Below are 21,257 nucleotides of genomic sequence, written 5' to 3'. Positions count from 1 at the left end.
TGTGAATATTCAGACCTTGTGGACCATCATAGTTAGATATCATGGTTATCATAAAGTTGTATTGATTTCTTACTCAAAAGAGGTTTATATGCCTTAATTATGTTTAGATCATACCGATTATTTTCTTTCTTCAATTGTTGTCCGGCAACGGACCATAAATTGGGTTTTTAGTCAGCACTTTGATGTTTTATTTGTCATGGTGTATCTAGATTCTATCTTACCCTACAAGGTTGCGAGCGAGACTATAATTTTTCTGTGTTTGTTAGATCGAAGATGAAGAGGAGGGGGGGCTGAGCAAATCTGGAAAACAGCTCAAGAAACTGCTGGGGCGAGCTAATGAGCTGGATGATTCAGACGAGGAGGGGGGGCTGAGCAAATCTGGAAAACAGCTGAAGAAACTGCTGGGGCGAGCTAATGAGCTGGATGATTCAGACGCAGAGGATGACGATGAGGTAAGTTTTATCGCGATCCTTGGGAATTAGCAATCCTTCTCAGGGGTTAGCTGTGAATATTCAGTCCTTGTGGACCCTCATAGTTAGATATCATGGTTATCATAAAGTTGTATTGATTTCTTACTCAAAAGAGGTTTATATGCCTTAATTATGTTTAGATCATACCGATTATTTTCTTTCTTCAATTGTTGTTCAGCAACGGACCATAAATTGGGTTTTAGTCAGCACTTTGATGTTTTATTTGTCATGGTGTATCTAGATTCTATCTTACCCTACAAGGTTGCGAGCGAGACTATAATTTTTCTGTGTTTGTTAGATCGAAGATGAAGAGGAGGGGGGGCTGAGCAAATCTGGAAAACAGCTGAAGAAACTGCTGGGGCGAGCTAATGAGCTGGATGATTCAGACGAGGAGGGGGGGCTGAGCAAATCTGGAAAACAGCTGAAGAAATTGCTGGGGCGAGCTAATGAGCTGGATGATTCAGACGCAGAGGATGACGATGAGGTAAGTTTTATCGCGATCTTTGGGAATTAGCAATCCTTCTCAGGGGTTAGCTGTGAATATTCAGACCTTGTGGACCATCATAGTTAGATATCATGGTTATCATAAAGTTGTATTGATTTCTTACTCAAAAGAGGTTTATATGCCTTAATTATGTTTAGATCATACCGATTATTTTCTTTCTTCAATTGTTGTCCGGCAACGGACCATAAATTGGGTTTTTAGTCAGCACTTTGATGTTTTATTTGTCATGGTGTATCTAGATTCTATCTTACCCTACAAGGTTGCGAGCGAGACTATAATTTTTCTGTGTTTGTTAGATCGAAGATGAAGAGGAGGGGGGGCTGAGCAAATCTGGAAAACAGCTCAAGAAACTGCTGGGGCGAGCTAATGAGCTGGATGATTCAGACGAGGAGGGGGGGCTGAGCAAATCTGGAAAACAGCTGAAGAAACTGCTGGGGCGAGCTAATGAGCTGGATGATTCAGACGCAGAGGATGACGATGAGGTAAGTTTTATCGCGATCCTTGGGAATTAGCAATCCTTCTCAGGGGTTAGCTGTGAATATTCAGACCTTGTGGACCCTCATAGTTAGATATCATGGTTATCATAAAGTTGTATTGATTTCTTACTCAAAAGAGGTTTATATGCCTTAATTATGTTTAGATCATACCGATTATTTTCTTTCTTCAATTGTTGTTCGGCAACGGACCATAAATTGGGTTTTTAGTCTGCACTTTGATGTTTTATTTGTCATGGTGTATCTAGATTCTATCTTACCCTACAAGGTTGCGAGCGAGACTATAATTTTTCTGTTTTTGTTAGATCGAAGATGAAGAGGAGGGGGGGCCGAGCAAATCTGGAAAACAGCTGAAGAAACTGCTGGGGCGAGCTAATGAGCTGGATGATTCAGACGAGGAGGGGGGCTGAGCAAATCTGCAAAACAGCTGAAGAAACTGCTGGGGCGAGCTAATGAGCTGGATGATTCAGACGCAGAGGATGACGATGAGGTAAGTTTTATCGCGATCCTTGGGAATTAGCAATCCTTCTCAGGGTTAATTGCTGTGAATATTCAGACCTTGTGGACCGTCATAGTTAGATATCATGGTTATCATAAAGTTGTATTGATTTCTTACTCAAAAGAGGTTTATATGCCTTAATTATGTTTAGATCATACCGATTATTTTCTTTCTTCAATTGTTATTCGGCAACGGACCATAAATTGGGTTTTTAGTCAGCACTTTGATGTTTTATTTGTCATGGTGTATCTAGATTCTATCTTACCCTACAAGGTTGCGAGCGAGACTATAATTTTTCTGTGTTTGTTAGATCGAAGATGAAGAGGAGGGGGGGCTGAGCAAATCTGGAAAACAGCTCAAGAAACTGCTGGGGCGAGCTAATGAGCTGGATGATTCAGACGAGGAGGGGGGGCTGAGCAAATCTGGAAAACAGCTGAAGAAATTGCTGGGGCGAGCTAATGAGCTGGATGATTCAGACGCAGAGGACGACGATGAGGTAAGTTTTATCGCGATCCTTGGGAAATAGCAATCCTTCTCAGGGGTTAATTGCTGTGAATATTCAGACCTTGTGGACCATCATAGTTAGATATCATGGTTATCATAAAGTTGTATTGATTTCTTACTCAAAAGAGGTTTATATGCCTTAATTATGTTTAGATCATACCGATTATTTTCTTTCTTCAATTGTTGTTCGGCAACGGATCATAAATTGGGTTTTTAGTCAGCACTTTGATGTTTTATTTGTCATGGTGTATCTAGATTCTATCTTACCCTACAAGGTTGCGAGCGAGACTATAATTTTTCTGTGTTTGTTAGATCGAAGATGAAGGGGAGGGGGGGCTGAGCAAATCTGGAAAACAGCTGAAGAAACTGCTGGGGCGAGCTAATGAGCTGGATGATTCAGACAAGGAGGAGGGGCTGAGCAAATCTGGAAAACAGCTGAAGAAACTGCTGGGGCGAGCTAATGAGCTGGATGATTCAGACGCAGAGGATGACGATGAGGTAAGTTTTATCGCGATCCTTGGGAATTAGCAATCCTTCTCAGGGGTTAGCTGTGAATATTCAGACCTTGTGGACCATCATAGTTAAATATCATGGTTATCATAAAGTTGTATTGATTTCTTACTCAAAAGAGGTTTATATGCCTTAATTATGTTTAGATCATACCGATTATTTTCTTTCTTCAATTGTTGTTCGGCAACGGACCATAAATTGGGTTTTTAGTCTGCACTTTGATGTTTTATTTGTCATGGTGTATCTAGATTCTATCTTACCCTACAAGGTTGCGAGCGAGACTATAATTTTTCTGTTTTTGTTAGATCGAAGATGAAGAGGAGGGGGGGCCGAGCAAATCTGGAAAACAGCTGAAGAAACTGCTGGGGCGAGCTAATGAGCTGGATGATTCAGACGAGGAGGGGGGCTGAGCAAATCTGCAAAACAGCTGAAGAAACTGCTGGGGCGAGCTAATGAGCTGGATGATTCAGACGCAGAGGATGACGATGAGGTAAGTTTTATCGCGATCCTTGGGAATTAGCAATCCTTCTCAGGGTTAATTGCTGTGAATATTCAGACCTTGTGGACCGTCATAGTTAGATATCATGGTTATCATAAAGTTGTATTGATTTCTTACTCAAAAGAGGTTTATATGCCTTAATTATGTTTAGATCATACCGATTATTTTCTTTCTTCAATTGTTATTCGGCAACGGACCATAAATTGGGTTTTTAGTCAGCACTTTGATGTTTTATTTGTCATGGTGTATCTAGATTCTATCTTACCCTACAAGGTTGCGAGCGAGACTATAATTTTTCTGTGTTTGTTAGATCGAAGATGAAGAGGAGGGGGGGCTGAGCAAATCTGGAAAACAGCTCAAGAAACTGCTGGGGCGAGCTAATGAGCTGGATGATTCAGACGAGGAGGGGGGCTGAGCAAATCTGGAAAACAGCTGAAGAAACTGCTGGGGCGAGCTAATGAGCTGGATGATTCATACGCAGAGGATAACGATGAGGTAAGTTTTATCGCGATCCTTGGGAATTAGCAATCCTTCTCAGGGGTTAGCTGTGAATATTCAGACCTTGTGGACCCTCATAGTTAGATATCATGGTTATCATAAAGTTGTATTGATTTCTTACTCAAAAGAGGTTTATATGCCTTAATTATGATTAGATCATACCGATTATTTTCTTTCTTCAATTGTTGTTCAGCAACGGACCATAAATTGGGTTTTAGTCAGCACTTTGATGTTTTATTTGTCATGGTGTATCTAGATTCTATCTTACCCTACAAGGTTGCGAGCGAGACTATAATTTTTCTGTGTTTGTTAGATCGAAGATGAAGAGGAGGGGGGGCTGAGCAAATCTGGAAAACAGCTGAAGAAACTGCTGGGGCGAGCTAATGAGCTGGATGATTCAGACGAGGAGGGGGGGCTGAGCAAATCTGGAAAACAGCTGAAGAAATTGCTGGGGCGAGCTAATGAGCTGGATGATTCAGACGCAGAGGACGACGATGAGGTAAGTTTTATCGCGATCCTTGGGAAATAGCAATCCTTCTCAGGGGTTAATTGCTGTGAATATTCAGACCTTGTGGACCATCATAGTTAGATATCATGGTTATCATAAAGTTGTATTGATTTCTTACTCAAAAGAGGTTTATATGCCTTAATTATGTTTAGATCATACCGATTATTTTCTTTCTTCAATTGTTGTTCGGCAACGGATCATAAATTGGGTTTTTAGTCAGCACTTTGATGTTTTATTTGTCATGGTGTATCTAGATTCTATCTTACCCTACAAGGTTGCGAGCGAGACTATAATTTTTCTGTGTTTGTTAGATCGAAGATGAAGAGGAGGGGGGGCTGAGCAAATCTGGAAAACAGCTCAAGAAACTGCTGGGGCGAGCTAATGAGCTGGATGATTCAGACGAGGAGGAGGGGCTGAGCAAATCTGGAAAACAGCTGAAGAAACTGCTGGGGCGAGCTAATGAGCTGGATGATTCAGACGCAGAGGATGACGATGAGGTAAGTTTTATCGCGATCCTTGGGAATTAGCAATCCTTCTCAGGGATTAGCTGTGAATATTCAGACCTTGTGGACCATCATAGTTAAATATCATGGTTATCATAAAGTTGTATTGATTTCTTACTCAAAAGAGGTTTATATGCCTTAATTATGTTTAGATCATACCGATTATTTTCTTTCTTCAATTGTTGTTCGGCAACGGACCATAAATTGGGTTTTTAGTCAGCACTTTGATGTTTTATTTGTCATGGTGTATCTAGATTCTATCTTACCCTACAAGGTTGCGAGCGAGACTATAATTTTTCTGTTTTTGTTAGATCGAAGATGAAGAGGAGGGGGGGCCGAGCAAATCTGGAAAACAGCTGAAGAAACTGCTGGGGCGAGCTAATGAGCTGGATGATTCAGACGAGGAGGGGGGCTGAGCAAATCTGGAAAACAGCTGAAGAAACTGCTGGGGCGAACTAATGAGCTGGATGATTCAGACGCAGGGGATGACGATGAGGTAAGTTTTATCGCGATCTTTGGGAATTAGCAATCCTTCTCAGGGGTTAGCTGTGAATATTCAGACCTTGTGGACCATCATAGTTAGATATCATGGTTATCATAAAGTTGTATTGATTTCTTACTCAAAAGAGGTTTATATGCCTTAATTATGTTTAGATCATACCGATTATTTTCTTTCTTCAATTGTTGTCCGGCAACGGACCATAAATTGGGTTTTTAGTCAGCACTTTGATGTTTTATTTGTCATGGTGTATCTAGATTCTATCTTACCCTACAAGGTTGCGAGCGAGACTATAATTTTTCTGTGTTTGTTAGATCGAAGATGAAGAGGAGGGGGGGCTGAGCAAATCTGGAAAACAGCTCAAGAAACTGCTGGGGCGAGCTAATGAGCTGGATGATTCAGACGAGGAGGGGGGCTGAGCAAATCTAGAAAACAGCTGAAGAAACTGCTGGGGCGAGCTAATGAGCTGGATGATTCAGACGCAGAGGATGACGATGAGGTAAGTTTTATCGCGATCTTTGGGAATTAGCAATCCTTCTCAGGGGTTAATTGCTGTGATTATTCAGACCTTGTGGACCATCATAGTTAGATATCATGGTTATCATAAAGTTGTATTGATTTCTTACTCAAAATGGGTTTATATGCCTTAATTATGTTTAGATCATACCGATTATTTTCTTTCTTCAATTGTTGTTCGGCAACGGACCATAAATTGGGTTTTTAGTCAGCACTTTGATGTTTTATTTGTCATGGTGTATCTAGATTCTATCTTACCCTACAAGGTTGCGAGCGAGACTATAATTTTTCTGTGTTTGTTAGATCGAAGATGAAGAGGAGGGGGGGCTGAGCAAATCTGCAAAACAGCTGAAGAAACTGCTGGGGCGAGCTAATGAGCTGGATGATTCAAACGCAGAGGATGACGATGAGGTAAGTTTTATCGCGATCCTTGGGAATTAGCAATCCTTCTCAGGGGTTAATTGCTGTGAATATTCAGACCTTGTGGACCATCATAGTTAGATATCATGGTTATCATAAAGTTGTATTGATTTCTTACTCAAAATGGGTTTATATGCCTTAATTATGTTTATAGATCATACCGATTATTTTCTTTCTTCAATTGTTGTTCGGCAACGGACCATAAATTGGGTTTTTAGTCAGCACTTTGATGTTTTATTTGTCATGGTGTATCTAGATTCTATCTTACCCTACAAGGTTGCGAGCGAGACTATAATTTTTCTGTGTTTGTTAGATCGAAGATGAATAGGAGGGGGGGCTGAGCAAATCTGGAAAACAGCTGAAGAAACTGCTGGGGCGAGCTAATGAGCTGGATAATTCAGACGAGGAGGGGGGGCTGAGCAAATCTGGAAAACAGCTGAAGAAACTGCTGGGGCGAGCTAATGAGCTGGATGATTCAGACGAGGAGGGGGGGATGAGCAAATCTGCAAAACAGCTGAAGAAACTGCTGGGGCGAGCTAATGAGCTGGATGATTCAGACGCAGAGGATGACGATGAGGTAAGTTTTATCGCGATCCTTGGGAATTAGCAATCCTTCTCAGGGTTAATTGCTGTGAATATTCAGACCTTGTGGACCGTCATAGTTAGATATCATGGTTATCATAAAGTTGTATTGATTTCTTACTCAAAAGAGGTTTATATGCCTTAATTATGTTTAGATCATACCGATTATTTTCTTTCTTCAATTGTTATTCGGCAACGGACCATAAATTGGTTTTTGAGTCAGCACTTTGATGTTTTATTTGTCATGGTGTATCTAGATTCTATCTTACCCTACAAGGTTGCGAGCGAGACTATAATTTTTCTGTGTTTGTTAGATCAAAGATGAAGAGGAGGGGGGCCGAGCAAATCTGGAAAACAGCTGAAGAAACTGCTGGGGCGAGCTAATGAGCTGGATGATTCAGACGAGGAGGGGGGCTGAGCAAATCTGGAAAACAGCTGAAGAAACTGCTGGGGCGAGCTAATGAGCTGGATGATTCAGACGCAGGGGATGACGATGAGGTAAGTTTTATCGCGATCCTTGGGAATTAGCAATCCTTCTCAGGGGTTAGCTGTGAATATTCAGACCTTGTGGACCATCATAGTTAGATATCATGGTTATCATAAAGTTGTATTGATTTCTTACTCAAAAGAGGTTTATATGCCTTAATTATGTTTAGATCATACCGATTATTTTCTTTCTTCAATTGTTGTCCGGCAACGGACCATAAATTGGGTTTTAGTCAGCACTTTGATGTTTTATTTGTCATGGTGTATCTAGATTCTATCTTACCCTACAAGGTTGCGAGCGAGACTATAATTTTTCTGTGTTTGTTAGATCGAAGATGAAGAGGAGGGGGGGGCGGAGCAAATCTGGAAAACAGCTGAAGAAACTGCTGGGGCGAGCTAATGAGCTGGATGATTCAGACGAGGAGGGGGGGCTGAGCAAATCTGGAAAACAGCTGAAGAAATTGCTGGGGCGAGCTAATGAGCTGGATGATTCAGACGCAGAGGATGACGATGAGGTAAGTTTTATCGCGATCCTTGGGAAATAGCAATCCTTCTCAGGGGTTAATTGCTGTGAATATTCAGACCTTGTGGACCATCATAGTTAGATATCATCGTTATCATAAAGTTGTATTGATTTCTTACTCAAAAGAGGTTTATATGCCTTAATTATGTTTAGATCATACCGATTATTTTCTTTCTTCAATTGTTGTTCGGCAACGGATCATAAATTGGGTTTTTAGTCAGCACTTTGATGTTTTATTTGTCATGGTGTATCTAGATTCTATCTTACCCTACAAGGTTGCGAGCGAGACTATAATTTTTCTGTGTTTGTTAGATCGAAGATGAAGAGGAGGGGGGGCTGAGCAAATCTGGAAAACAGCTGAAGAAATTGCTGGGGCGAGCTAATGAGCTGGATGATTCAGACGAGGAGGAGGGGCTGAGCAAATCTGGAAAACAGCTGAAGAAACTGCTGGGGCGAGCTAATGAGCTGGATGATTCAGACGCAGAGGATGACGATGAGGTAAGTTTTATCGCGATCCTTGGGAATTAGCAATCCTTCTCAGGGGTTAGCTGTGAATATTCAGACCTTGTGGACCATCATAGTTAAATATCATGGTTATCATAAAGTTGTATTGATTTCTTACTCAAAAGAGGTTTATATGCCTTAATTATGTTTAGATCATACCGATTATTTTCTTTCTTCAATTGTTGTTCGGCAACGGACCATAAATTGGGTTTTTAGTCAGCACTTTGATGTTTTATTTGTCATGGTGTATCTAGATTCTATCTTACCCTACAAGGTTGCGAGCGAGACTATAATTTTTCTGTTTTTGTTAGATCGAAGATGAAGAGGAGGGGGGGCCGAGCAAATCTGGAAAACAGCTGAAGAAACTGCTGGGGCGAGCTAATGAGCTGGATGATTCAGACGAGGAGGGGGGCTGAGCAAATCTGGAAAACAGCTGAAGAAACTGCTGGGGCGAGCTAATGAGCTGGATGATTCAGACGAGGAGGGGGGGATGAGGAAATCTGCAAAACAGCTGAAGAAACTGCTGGGGCGAGCTAATGAGCTGGATGATTCAGACGCAGAGGATGACGATGAGGTAAGTTTTATCGCGATCCTTGGGAATTAGCAATCCTTCTCAGGGTTAATTGCTGTGAATATTCAGACCTTGTGGACCGTCATAGTTAGATATCATGGTTATCATAAAGTTGTATTGATTTCTTACTCAAAAGAGGTTTATATGCCTTAATTATGTTTAGATCATACCGATTATTTTCTTTCTTCAATTGTTATTCGGCAACGGACCATAAATTGGTTTTTGAGTCAGCACTTTGATGTTTTATTTGTCATGGTGTATCTAGATTCTATCTTACCCTACAAGGTTGCGAGCGAGACTATAATTTTTCTGTGTTTGTTAGATCGAAGATGAAGAGGAGGGGGGCCGAGCAAATCTGGAAAACAGCTGAAGAAACTGCTGGGGCGAGCTAATGAGCTGGATGATTCAGACGAGGAGGGGGGCTGAGCAAATCTGGAAAACAGCTGAAGAAACTGCTGGGGCGAGCTAATGAGCTGGATGATTCAGACGCAGGGGATGACGATGAGGTAAGTTTTATCGCGATCCTTGGGAATTAGCAATCCTTCTCAGGGGTTAGCTGTGAATATTCAGACCTTGTGGACCATCATAGTTAGATATCATGGTTATCATAAAGTTGTATTGATTTCTTACTCAAAAGAGGTTTATATGCCTTAATTATGTTTAGATCATACCGATTATTTTCTTTCTTCAATTGTTGTCCGGCAACGGACCATAAATTGGGTTTTTAGTCAGCACTTTGATGTTTTATTTGTCATGGTGTATCTAGATTCTATCTTACCCTACAAGGTTGCGAGCGAGACTATAATTTTTCTGTATTTGTTAGATCGAAGATGAAGAGGAGGGGGGCTGAGCAAATCTGGAAAACAGCTCAAGAAACTGCTGGGGCGAGCTAATGAGCTGGATGATTCAGACGAGGAGGGGGGGCTGAGCAAATCTGGAAAACAGCTGAAGAAACTGCTGGGGCGAGCTAATGAGCTGGATGATTCAGACGCAGAGGATGACGATGAGGTAAGTTTTATCGCGATCCTTGGGAAATAGCAATCCTTCTCAGGGGTTAATTGCTGTGAATATTCAGACCTTGTGGACCATCATAGTTAGATATCATGGTTATCATAAAGTTGTATTGATTTCTTACTCAAAAGAGGTTTATATGCCTTAATTATGTTTAGATCATACCGATTATTTTCTTTCTTCAATTGTTGTTCGGCAACGGATCATAAATTGGGTTTTTAGTCAGCACTTTGATGTTTTATTTGTCATGGTGTATCTAGATTCTATCTTACCCTACAAGGTTGCGAGCGAGACTATAATTTTTCTGTGTTTGTTAGATCGAAGATGAAGAGGAGGGGGGGCTGAGCAAATCTGGAAAACAGCTGAAGAAATTGCTGGGGCGAGCTAATGAGCTGGATGATTCAGACGAGGAGGAGGGGCTGAGCAAATCTGGAAAACAGCTGAAGAAACTGCTGGGGCGAGCTAATGAGCTGGATGATTCAGACGCAGAGGATGACGATGAGGTAAGTTTTATCGCGATCCTTGGGAATTAGCAATCCTTCTCAGGGGTTAGCTGTGAATATTCAGACCTTGTGGACCATCATAGTTAAATATCATGGTTATCATAAAGTTGTATTGATTTCTTACTCAAAAGAGGTTTATATGCCTTAATTATGTTTAGATCATACCGATTATTTTCTTTCTTCAATTGTTGTTCGGCAACGGACCATAAATTGGGTTTTTAGTCAGCACTTTGATGTTTTATTTGTCATGGTGTATCTAGATTCTATCTTACCCTACAAGGTTGCGAGCGAGACTATAATTTTTCTGTTTTTGTTAGATCGAAGATGAAGAGGAGGGGGGGGCCGAGCAAATCTGGAAAACAGCTGAAGAAACTGCTGGGGCGAGCTAATGAGCTGGATGATTCAGACGAGGAGGGGGGCTGAGCAAATCTGAAAAACAGCTGAAGAAACTGCTGGGGCGAGCTAATGAGCTGGATGATTCAGACGCAGGGGATGACGATGAGGTAAGTTTTATCCCGATCTTTGGGAATTAGCAATCCTTCTCAGGGGTTAGCTGTGAATATTCAGACCTTGTGGACCATCATAGTTAGATATCATGGTTATCATAAAGTTGTATTGATTTCTTACTCAAAAGAGGTTTATATGCCTTAATTATGTTTAGATCATACCGATTATTTTCTTTCTTCAATTGTTGTCCGGCAACGGACCATAAATTGGGTTTTTAGTCAGCACTTTGATGTTTTATTTGTCATGGTGTATCTAGATTCTATCTTACCCTACAAGGTTGCGAGCGAGACTATAATTTTTCTGTGTTTGTTAGATCGAAGATGAAGAGGAGGGGGGGCTGAGCAAATCTGGAAAACAGCTCAAGAAACTGCTGGGGCGAGCTAATGAGCTGGATGATTCAGACGAGGAGGGGGGGCTGAGCAAATCTAGAAAACAGCTGAAGAAACTGCTGGGGCGAGCTAATGAGCTGGATGATTCAGACGCAGAGGATGACGATGAGGTAAGTTTTATCGCGATCCTTGGGAATTAGCAATCCTTCTCAGGGGTTAATTGCTGTGATTATTCAGACCTTGTGGACCATCATAGTTAGATATCATGGTTATCATAAAGTTGTATTGATTTCTTACTCAAAATGGGTTTATATGCCTTAATTATGTTTAGATCATACCGATTATTTTCTTTCTTCAATTGTTGTTCGGCAACGGACCATAAATTGGGTTTTTAGTCAGCACTTTGATGTTTTATTTGTCATGGTGTATCTAGATTCTATCTTACCCTACAAGGTTGCGAGCGAGACTATAATTTTTCTGTGTTTGTTAGATCGAAGATGAATAGGAGGGGGGGGCTGAGCAAATCTGGAAAACAGCTGAAGAAACTGCTGGGGCGAGCTAATGAGCTGGATAATTCAGACGAGGAGGGGGGCTGAGCAAATCTGGAAAACAGCTGAAGAAACTGCTGGGGCGAGCTAATGAGCTGGATGATTCAGACGAGGAGGGGGGGATGAGCAAATCTGCAAAACAGCTGAAGAAACTGCTGGGGCGAGCTAATGAGCTGGATGATTCAGACGCAGAGGATGATGATGAGGTAAGTTTTATCGCGATCCTTGGGAATTAGCAATCCTTCTCAGGGTTAATTGCTGTGAATATTCAGACCTTGTGGACCGTCATAGTTAGATATCATGGTTATCATAAAGTTGTATTGATTTCTTACTCAAAAGAGGTTTATATGCCTTAATTATGTTTAGATCATACCGATTATTTTCTTTCTTCAATTGTTATTCGGCAACGGACCATAAATTGGTTTTTTAGTCAGCACTTTGATGTTTTATTTGTCATGGTGTATCTAGATTCTATCTTACCCTACAAGGTTGCGAGCGAGACTATAATTTTTCTGTGTTTGTTAGATCGAAGATGAAGAGGAGGGGGGGCCGAGCAAATCTGGAAAACAGCTGAAGAAACTGCTGGGGCGAGCTAATGAGCTGGATGATTCAGACGAGGAGGGGGGGCTGAGCAAATCTGGAAAACAGCTGAAGAAACTGCTGGGGCGAGCTAATGAGCTGGATGATTCAGACGCAGGGGATGACGATGAGGTAAGTTTTATCGCGATCCTTGGGAATTAGCAATCCTTCTCAGGGGTTAGCTGTGAATATTCAGACCTTGTGGACCATCATAGTTAGATATCATGGTTATCATAAAGTTGTATTGATTTCTTACTCAAAAGAGGTTTATATGCCTTAATTATGTTTAGATCATACCGATTATTTTCTTTCTTCAATTGTTGTCCGGCAACGGACCATAAATTGGGTTTTTAGTCAGCACTTTGATGTTTTATTTGTCATGGTGTATCTAGATTCTATCTTACCCTACAAGGTTGCGAGCGAGACTATAATTTTTCTGTGTTTGTTAGATCGAAGATGAAGAGGAGGGGGGGCTGAGCAAATCTGGAAAACAGCTCAAGAAACTGTTGGGGCGAGCTAATGAGCTGGATGATTCAGACGAGGAGGGGGGGCTGAGCAAATCTGGAAAACAGCTGAAGAAACTGCTGGGGTGAGCTAATGAGCTGGATGTTTCAGACGCAGAGGATGACGATGAGGTAAGTTTTATCGCGATCCTTGGGAATTAGCAATCCTTCTCAGGGGTTAGCTGTGAATATTCAGACCTTGTGGACCCTCATAGTTAGATATCATGGTTATCATAAAGTTGTATTGATTTCTTACTCAAAAGAGGTTTATATGCCTTAATTATGTTTAGATCATACCGATTATTTTTTTTCTTCAATTGTTGTTCAGCAACGGACCATAAATTGGGTTTTAGTCAGCACTTTGATGTTTTATTTGTCATGGTGTATCTAGATTCTATCTTACCCTACAAGGTTGCGAGCGAGACTATAATTTTTCTGTGTTTGTTAGATCGAAGATGAAGAGGAGGGGGGGCGGAGCAAATCTGGAAAACAGCTGAAGAAACTGCTGGGGCGAGCTAATGAGCTGGATGATTCAGACGAGGAGGGGGGGCTGAGCAAATCTGGAAAACAGCTGAAGAAATTGCTGGGGCGAGCTAATGAGCTGGATGATTCAGACGCAGAGGATGACGATGAGGTAAGTTTTATCGCGATCCTTGGGAAATAGCAATCCTTCTCAGGGGTTAATTGCTGTGAATATTCAGACCTTGTGGACCATCATAGTTAGATATCATGGTTATCATAAAGTTGTATTGATTTCTTACTCAAAAGAGGTTTATATGCCTTAATTATGTTTAGATCATACCGATTATTTTCTTTCTTCAATTGTTGTTCGGCAACGGACCATAAATTGGGTTTTTAGTCAGCACTTTGATGTTTTATTTGTCATGGTGTATCTAGATTCTATCTTACCCTACAAGGTTGCGAGCGAGACTATAATTTTTCTGTGTTTGTTAGATCGAAGATGAAGAGGAGGGGGGGCTGAGCAAATCTGGAAAACAGCTGAAGAAACTGCTGGGGCGAGCTAATGAGCTGGATGATTCAGACGAGGAGGAGGGGCTGAGCAAATCTGGAAAACAGCTGAAGAAACTGCTGGGGCGAGCTAATGAGCTGGATGATTCAGACGCAGAGGATGACGATGAGGTAAGTTTTATCGCGATCCTTGGGAATTAGCAATCCTTCTCAGGGGTTAATTGCTGTGAATATTCAGACCTTGTGGACCATCATAGTTAGATATCATGGTTATCATAAAGTTGTATTGATTTCTTACTCAAAAGAGGTTTATATGCCTTAATTATGTTTATATCATACCGATTATTTTCTTTCTTCAATTGTTGTTCGGCAACGGACCATAAATTGGGTTTTTAGTCAGCACTTTGATGTTTTATTTGTAATGGTGTATCTAGATTCTCTCTTACCCTACAAGGTTGCGAGCGAGACTATAATTTTTCTGTGTTTGTTTAGATCGAAGATGAAGAGGAGAGGGGCTGAGCAAATCTGGAAAACAGCAGAAGAAACTGCTGGGGCGAGCTAATGAGCTGGATGATTCAGACGCAGAGGATGACGATGAGGTAAGTTTTATCCCAATCTTTGGGAATTAGTAATCCTTCTCAGGGGTTAATTGCTGGGAATATTCAGACCTTGTGGACCATCATAGTTAGATATCATGGTTATCATAAAGGTGTTTTGATTTTCTTAATCAAAAGAGGTTTATATGCCTAAATTATGTTTAGATATTCATACCAATTATTTTCTTTCTTCAATTCTTGCTCGGTAACGGACCATATATTGGGTTTATAGTCAACACTTGGATGTCTTATTTGTCATGGTGTATCTAGATTCTAGCTTATTCTACAAGGTTGCGAACGAGAGTATAATTTTCTGTGTTTGTTAGACCGAAGATGATATTTCTCCTGTACTTGCACCAAAGAAGGAAGCTCCAAACGAAAAGCCAGTTGAGAACAGCGCGCCACTAAAGGCAACAACTTCTGGATCTGGTCATGGGATACCCCATCTACGTCAAAGTCTTCAAAGGGAAAAAGAAAAATTGGCGTGGAGGAATCAAGAACAACCAACGGTACACCTTTAAAGAAGGTAAAAACAGAAAATGTAAGTAAATTGTTAAGAGACATCTTTAATGGCTTTGTTTTTTCCTTTTTTAAATAGCTGACCAGTGCTTTACCTTTTTGAAGATTAAATGTTTACAGTGTTTCAGGAAGTAAAATCTGCGACCACGCAGGATCGTATTGCCAAATTTAAAACCTGGGTTGAAGCTGAAAGAGGTATAAATTTCTTTATATATTTTGTCATTTGAAATGCGGTAGAATTAATTCCATTTACATGTGGTACGTGGTTGAAATGAACTATCTTAATGCAGGGTAAGGATGCTTTTTATGCTATATTAAGGAGATACAAAAGACTAATGGAGCCACCCACGTGGTTCCGAGAGAGAGAATTTGAAAGCTGAAACTTTAAGTAATTGCTCAAACTTTCATGTCTTGTTTCAGAGAAGCCGGTAATAGAGTAATTTCATTCATACTCCCTAAATCTAGGGAAATGAACTGTATTAACCTTACTAAAATGGGTAAAACATTTTTCCCGACGCATTGTATATTAAAAAAAAATTAGGTGCGCTGAGAGGAGAATAAATTGAATGGCCAAGCAGCATTTTATTTAGTAGTGCATCTGAAGAGCTTCCAACATCCAAACATGACATTAGAAACAGAAGAACAAACAAGAGTTGCTTTATCAGACACAGGTGATACCTACTGATAGTACTAAAAACACTTCAGCCAACGCAACATGCATATATATTAGTAAAACAAATCTACATGCCAATACACGAAAGGAACAGCCCAGCAAACACAACGGAAAAAAACACATTCAAAGATGTGCCTGCAGCGGGATAGGGATGCGGAGTTGTAGGCGGGGGATGAGGGTAAGGTTCCACTGGCGGATCAGGGCGGTAAGGCTCGTCTTCATCGTGACGATTCTGCACGGTCACAGGTAGCTTCATCCCGTTCTTGCAGCTTTCCTGGTTCCCGCTGCTGAAATATCTAGTCCCCTCTTTATCCAGGGTAACGTGGTTCGATCCATCAGCATACATTCTGATGGGGTTTCGCAGATCACATGTTGCTAGCTCCTCCAGGCTCTGAAGCTCCACAATGGAGTCCGCTGTTGCCGGGACGCTAAACCCTGGACCAAAATAAATTACCCTTCTAAGGCGTCTGGGTTTCTTTTGACAAATTCGACCGTTACGTCGAATCTGATAGTTCCTCGTGCACACAATGCCATTTCACTATGTCATAGTTGGGTGACAAAGAAATATACCGACAAGATTTAACCATTCAGTAATGTAATTACGACGGTGTTTTTGCATTTCGAAAAAATCATATATAATTATAACAACACAACCTTCACAACATTATGAATTAATATATTTTTTCTAACAATAGTATATGATTATAAGAAGTGCAAATCTTCCGAAAGATGCAAAAGCACGGAATCATCTTTCTAATTCAGACCAAGAAATATAAATAAATATCATGGGAATGACAAATCACAGTTTACAAAAAAATAATTCTAAAAAAGAATGAAATACACAACATATCATCTAAAAAACGCATTTCGCTATATTTTTTATCAATCAATAATAAATTTGGTCGAGCATCTAAAATGGAAATGATTTTGGTCCCCAAGTTCAAGAAAAAGTGCGCTCTTTGATTTCACAGATATATATATATATATATATATATATATATATATATATTCACATGTATGTGTGTGTGTCTATATATATATATATATATATACATATATTCCTTGTTAAGAAGTAAGGTGCTTACACAACTTGTCTCCAACCCTGAAAACCCGATCCGACAGCCAGGAGGAGATGTTGGAAGCGGAGTTCCAACCTTCTTCTCCACCAACATGATGGTGGGTCTCGGCTGAAACCAGCTGTTCCAGCCCGCTCCCAACAACAGCTACAAGAAACAGCAGCGAAGCAAAAACCTTGAATCCCCCCATTTTCAGCTCTCTCTCTCTCCAAAAATGGTTTCTCGACCTTTCTTCGAAGCGGTGGAGCTTACTATGCATATTTAAATAAACGAGAAAAAGTGGTTAGGTACAGTAAACATAGTGGCCCAGCATCCAGAAATTACTGGGGGTAGGTGCGTACAAAATAAAATAAAATAAAGTAACACATGATACCGGAGTACTATTTTTTTATTGTTCAAAAAACATATATATCGACACGTACAAGATTCGTGGCAGCTTAAAGCACGTACACGTTATGGACCAAGTGAGCCCGGGTCATCCAAAAACTTGGACGAGTGTTTAAACAATTTGTAATTTAAACATTTTTCTTTTCAATGTTTTAATCTCTTTTATTCATTTGTTGGACCCAATTTTGTCCAAATTTCCATTTTCCCCTAGTTTTATTTTTATTTTTTTGTTTTTCATATCTTAGCACTGCATTATTACATTTATCGGGTTTGTCCAAGGCATAAGATTACGTAATGTTTTCAGCGTATATATCATAAATTTTTATGACCCAACATGTTGTCGTAATATAAATCTTATATCTTTTGATCAAAATGTTGCCGGGTTTCACTGTATTTACATCACTACAACAATAAATGGCTATTGTGACACTTTTTTGTAGACACTTTTAATTAAATGTTGTTACAAATACTTAATAATGACACTTGTAAAAAAATTAATAATGTGTAAAATAAAAAACCATATTAGATTAGTTATCATGACATTTTTAATTGATATCATCTTTTATATAGAGGGAAACAATTAATTTTCCCACATCGTAAAAAATCGTTAAAAACTAAAAAAATTCACTATAAATAAGTGTGAGAATATTTGGTTTAGATAAATATTGAAGGAGGGAAAATAATTGTCTACCCCCATATAAAGAATGACATCAATTAAAAATGTCAAGATAACTAATCTAATATGTTTTTTTATTCTCACATTTATTTTATCTAATTTCCCTCCTATATTTATCCAACCCAAATATTCCCACATTTGTTATTGTCACTATAAATAACATACACTACACTTTTAGTTGTCATTATAAATGATTTAACTGACATATAAATTTGTCATTATTACTATAATAACAAGACATCTATAAATGTATTTAAATATGAGTTTTCCTGACATTTAAAATTGTCATTATATGAATTATTAGTAACACGTGTGAAGTATTCATTAACATCTTATAATGACATTAAAAAATGTCACTAAGTTTAAGACGACATTGGAATAGATGACATTTTTTGGAGGTGTCACTAAAACTTAAATGTCACTAAATATTGAATATGATGACATTTATGAATGTCACAATAAGCATTTTTTCTTGTAGTGCATACTTCTTTTTATATCTCAATTACACAGTGCAACTTATGGTTCCTGACGCATATTCCATCAGCAACACCTAACACAACCTTATTTTGTTTCATACATCAAGGTATATAGTAATGGATTTAATTCAAAATAATACATGAGAATGACAAAAAACATGACGATTTTATTCAGAAATACTAGATATTATTATATTAGTAACATTCTCTACTTGTTCGGCTACTTATAGTAGTTGGAAGCAATGTTCTCCAAATCGGACCGGACCGGCCGGTCGGACCGGTTCAACCGCGAACCGGCCCTCAGACCGGTCCGGAGATAAGTAAAAACCCGGAAAACAGGTTTAACCGGAAAAAACCGGTTAAAAACTGGTTAAACCGGAAAAACCGGAACAAACCGGTTAAAACCCGGTTAAACCGGAGATAAGTAAAAACCCGAATTAGCGACGGTTTATAGCGACGGTTTTTTAAAAACCGTCGCACATAGCGACGGTTGTTACAAAACCGTCGCACATAGCGACGTTTTTTATAAAACCGTCGCAAGTTGTGGTTACATGTTAGGTGTAATTTGGATTTTTGAATTTGAAAAGTGATGTTTATTTGGATATTTGTTGTAATTTTCATCTTAAAAATTAAGTAAAAATTATAAAAACATAAATAATCAATATTTTACTATTTTATTTATTATATAAAATAAATAAAATATTAATTTTATTTATCCGGTTCGACCGTTCGGTGGAACCGGTTGAACCAGTTGAACCATTTTTTAAGGCTTGACCGATTCGATTAACGGTCCGGTTATAAAAACACTGATTGGAAGTACTACACATATAATATGAAATAAACTATTATAATATTTATTTGAGAGAAAATTAAAGGAGATGATCGATTTCTTCAACTTCTTTATGCCATGTTATTTATAAAAGCATCCCCATATTTCAAATGCGAACTTTAGACTTGTAGACAACTCTATTCATTATTGTTTGTCATTTGGTATGAGAGCGTCTTGTATTAGGTGGTTTAGTCTTCCACTAGCTAGGACCATTTATTCCATTAATTCGTGGACATATCTTTTTGTGGTAGTCTATCACATGTCATCTTTAACTTTATCTGAGAATCTTTTACTTTTTAGTAGTCTCTCAGGAAAACGTGGCTTGTGTGAACTTTCATCACTTGAACTTGACTCTGCATCATGCTTTCAGTCAGATATTTGCCTAAAACCTTTCCCGAATTCTGGTTCTTTCTGGTTCAGGAATTCCCATCAGATTTTTCTAACCATCTTCCAGTGTGACCCATATTGTAAAATTTTCGGCGAGTTTCATTACTTCATGACAACTTACTGTTCCACATAAGTTTTATTTTCTTTTAGAATATTTTTTCTACAAATTATGTAGTTTTTCCTGTCGTTATATTTGACATGAAATATATGTTAATTGAATTTTTATATAGCTTAAATTGAAACTCGATTTTGTCCATCTCTGTGAGACAGACCTATATCCTCATGCTCTTCTGGTAGAGATGTCATCTTCAGTAAGTGAAAACAAACATGGTGTTTCCTTTATTGGAGGATCCTTGATGAATTTTCGGATATTCATATCTAGCATCATAAGCTTGATGAAATGGAAAGCCTCATGTGAGTTTTTTCGGGCGATTTTGGTACTGCATTAAGTATACATCCATAATGTCTCCTCCAGACAAATAATCATTATTTGCATCGTTTCATGAACAGCTTAATGAATCAATTTTGTTACATGTATTTCTGGGAAACTATTGTTGTATAGTCGGAGGTCAGGCCCAAACCCATACCATGTTTTGACTTCTTTATGATAAGCATTGTGTTTCATCCATATCCTTGAAAACATTCATGTTATGTCAACCCAGATATAGCTAGGTTAATTCATAATCTAGTTTTAAATTTCTCATAGTTCTGCTGATATGTCTAAAATGGATAAACTACAAACTCATTAATATCAACTTTTTATTTTTATTTTTTTTGTCTGTTTGAGATCTAAGGTTGATATCTCCCTCTTTAGTTCCTGAGATGAAGGGTTGACTTGAAAACTCGAGATAAGAATTCAGAGCTTTAATTTTTTATTGGGTCGACTCATCTAATGATGATCCCGACTTAGCACTTGTTCTAAGAGTACTTGAAACATCTGCTCCAGGTATAGAGCCATGTAATCGAAAGCACTCATTTTGAAATGCTAATAGTTTTTCAATAGCCTGAAGGATAGGTTTTTGCACTACATATCATAACTGAGTATAAGTCAATAAAAATCCTATAATTTGAACGGAGACAGTGCTCTTATCAACTTGTTGTAGCTTATCCGCAACTTAAGTATTTAAGGTAAGCTTGTTGAACTCGTTTTGAAGCATTTCAAGATGCGTCCTCAAATGCCTCTTCATTTTCACGATGAAATCGTTGTTAATCTCTTATTAAGAAATTTACAATAATATTTACACGAGATTTAATAATAATTGTGAGACCCAAGCCCTTGACCCCAATTATAACTTTGGTCCAACTCTCTCCTAAGTATAAAATTAAAATTCTTCATTCATGTCATTCTACATTATACGTTAAAATAATTCACTCTCAATTTTTTTTTCTCTCTCTCTATAAAGAACGTAATTGCCATTTAGAGGGATTCAAGTTCTTTTGCAATCAACTTTGAATTCAACACTTATAGATTATTGTGAGTGGAACATGTATTTTCATGGTATTTTCGTAACTTTATTTTCATAGTATCTTAAATTTAAAAATACAGGTTCTATTGCATGAAGAGTTTAACAACAAATATTTTTGGTGATGTCTTGATC

At 38.9% G+C, this 21,257-nt stretch overlaps 1 protein-coding gene and 1 pseudogene across 2 annotated transcripts; one reads left to right on the top strand and one right to left on the bottom strand.

Moving 5' to 3' along the window:
* LOC140822545 (transcription initiation factor IIF subunit alpha-like) overlaps window positions 1–15,996 on the top strand; it is a 47,123-nt pseudogene extending 31,127 nt beyond the window's left edge.
* Window positions 15,714–17,164, bottom strand: LOC140822547 (early nodulin-like protein 2). Of its 2 annotated transcripts, XR_012115986.1 has the most exons (3): window positions 16,914–17,164; window positions 15,792–16,263; window positions 15,714–15,761 (listed from the first exon to the last, which is right to left on the bottom strand). XR_012115986.1 is itself a non-coding variant. In XM_073183317.1 (2 exons), the coding sequence occupies exons 1-2, from the start codon at window positions 17,161–17,163 to the stop codon at window positions 15,896–15,898; spliced, it is 618 nt and encodes a 205-aa protein (XP_073039418.1). In that variant the 5' UTR covers window position 17,164; the 3' UTR covers window positions 15,714–15,895. The 2 variants fall into 2 exon arrangements, 1 of the variants encoding a protein (XP_073039418.1); XM_073183317.1 differs by having other exon boundaries at window positions 15,714–16,263.
* Window positions 17,165–21,257: the final 4,093 nt, after the last annotated feature.

The sequence above is a fragment of the Primulina eburnea genome, unplaced genomic scaffold (assembly GCF_022965805.1).
Source record: "Primulina eburnea isolate SZY01 unplaced genomic scaffold, ASM2296580v1 ctg897_ERROPOS2485870+, whole genome shotgun sequence".
Classification (NCBI taxonomy): domain Eukaryota; kingdom Viridiplantae; phylum Streptophyta; class Magnoliopsida; order Lamiales; family Gesneriaceae; genus Primulina; species Primulina eburnea.
This window is presented reverse-complemented; position numbering and strand designations above follow the sequence as displayed.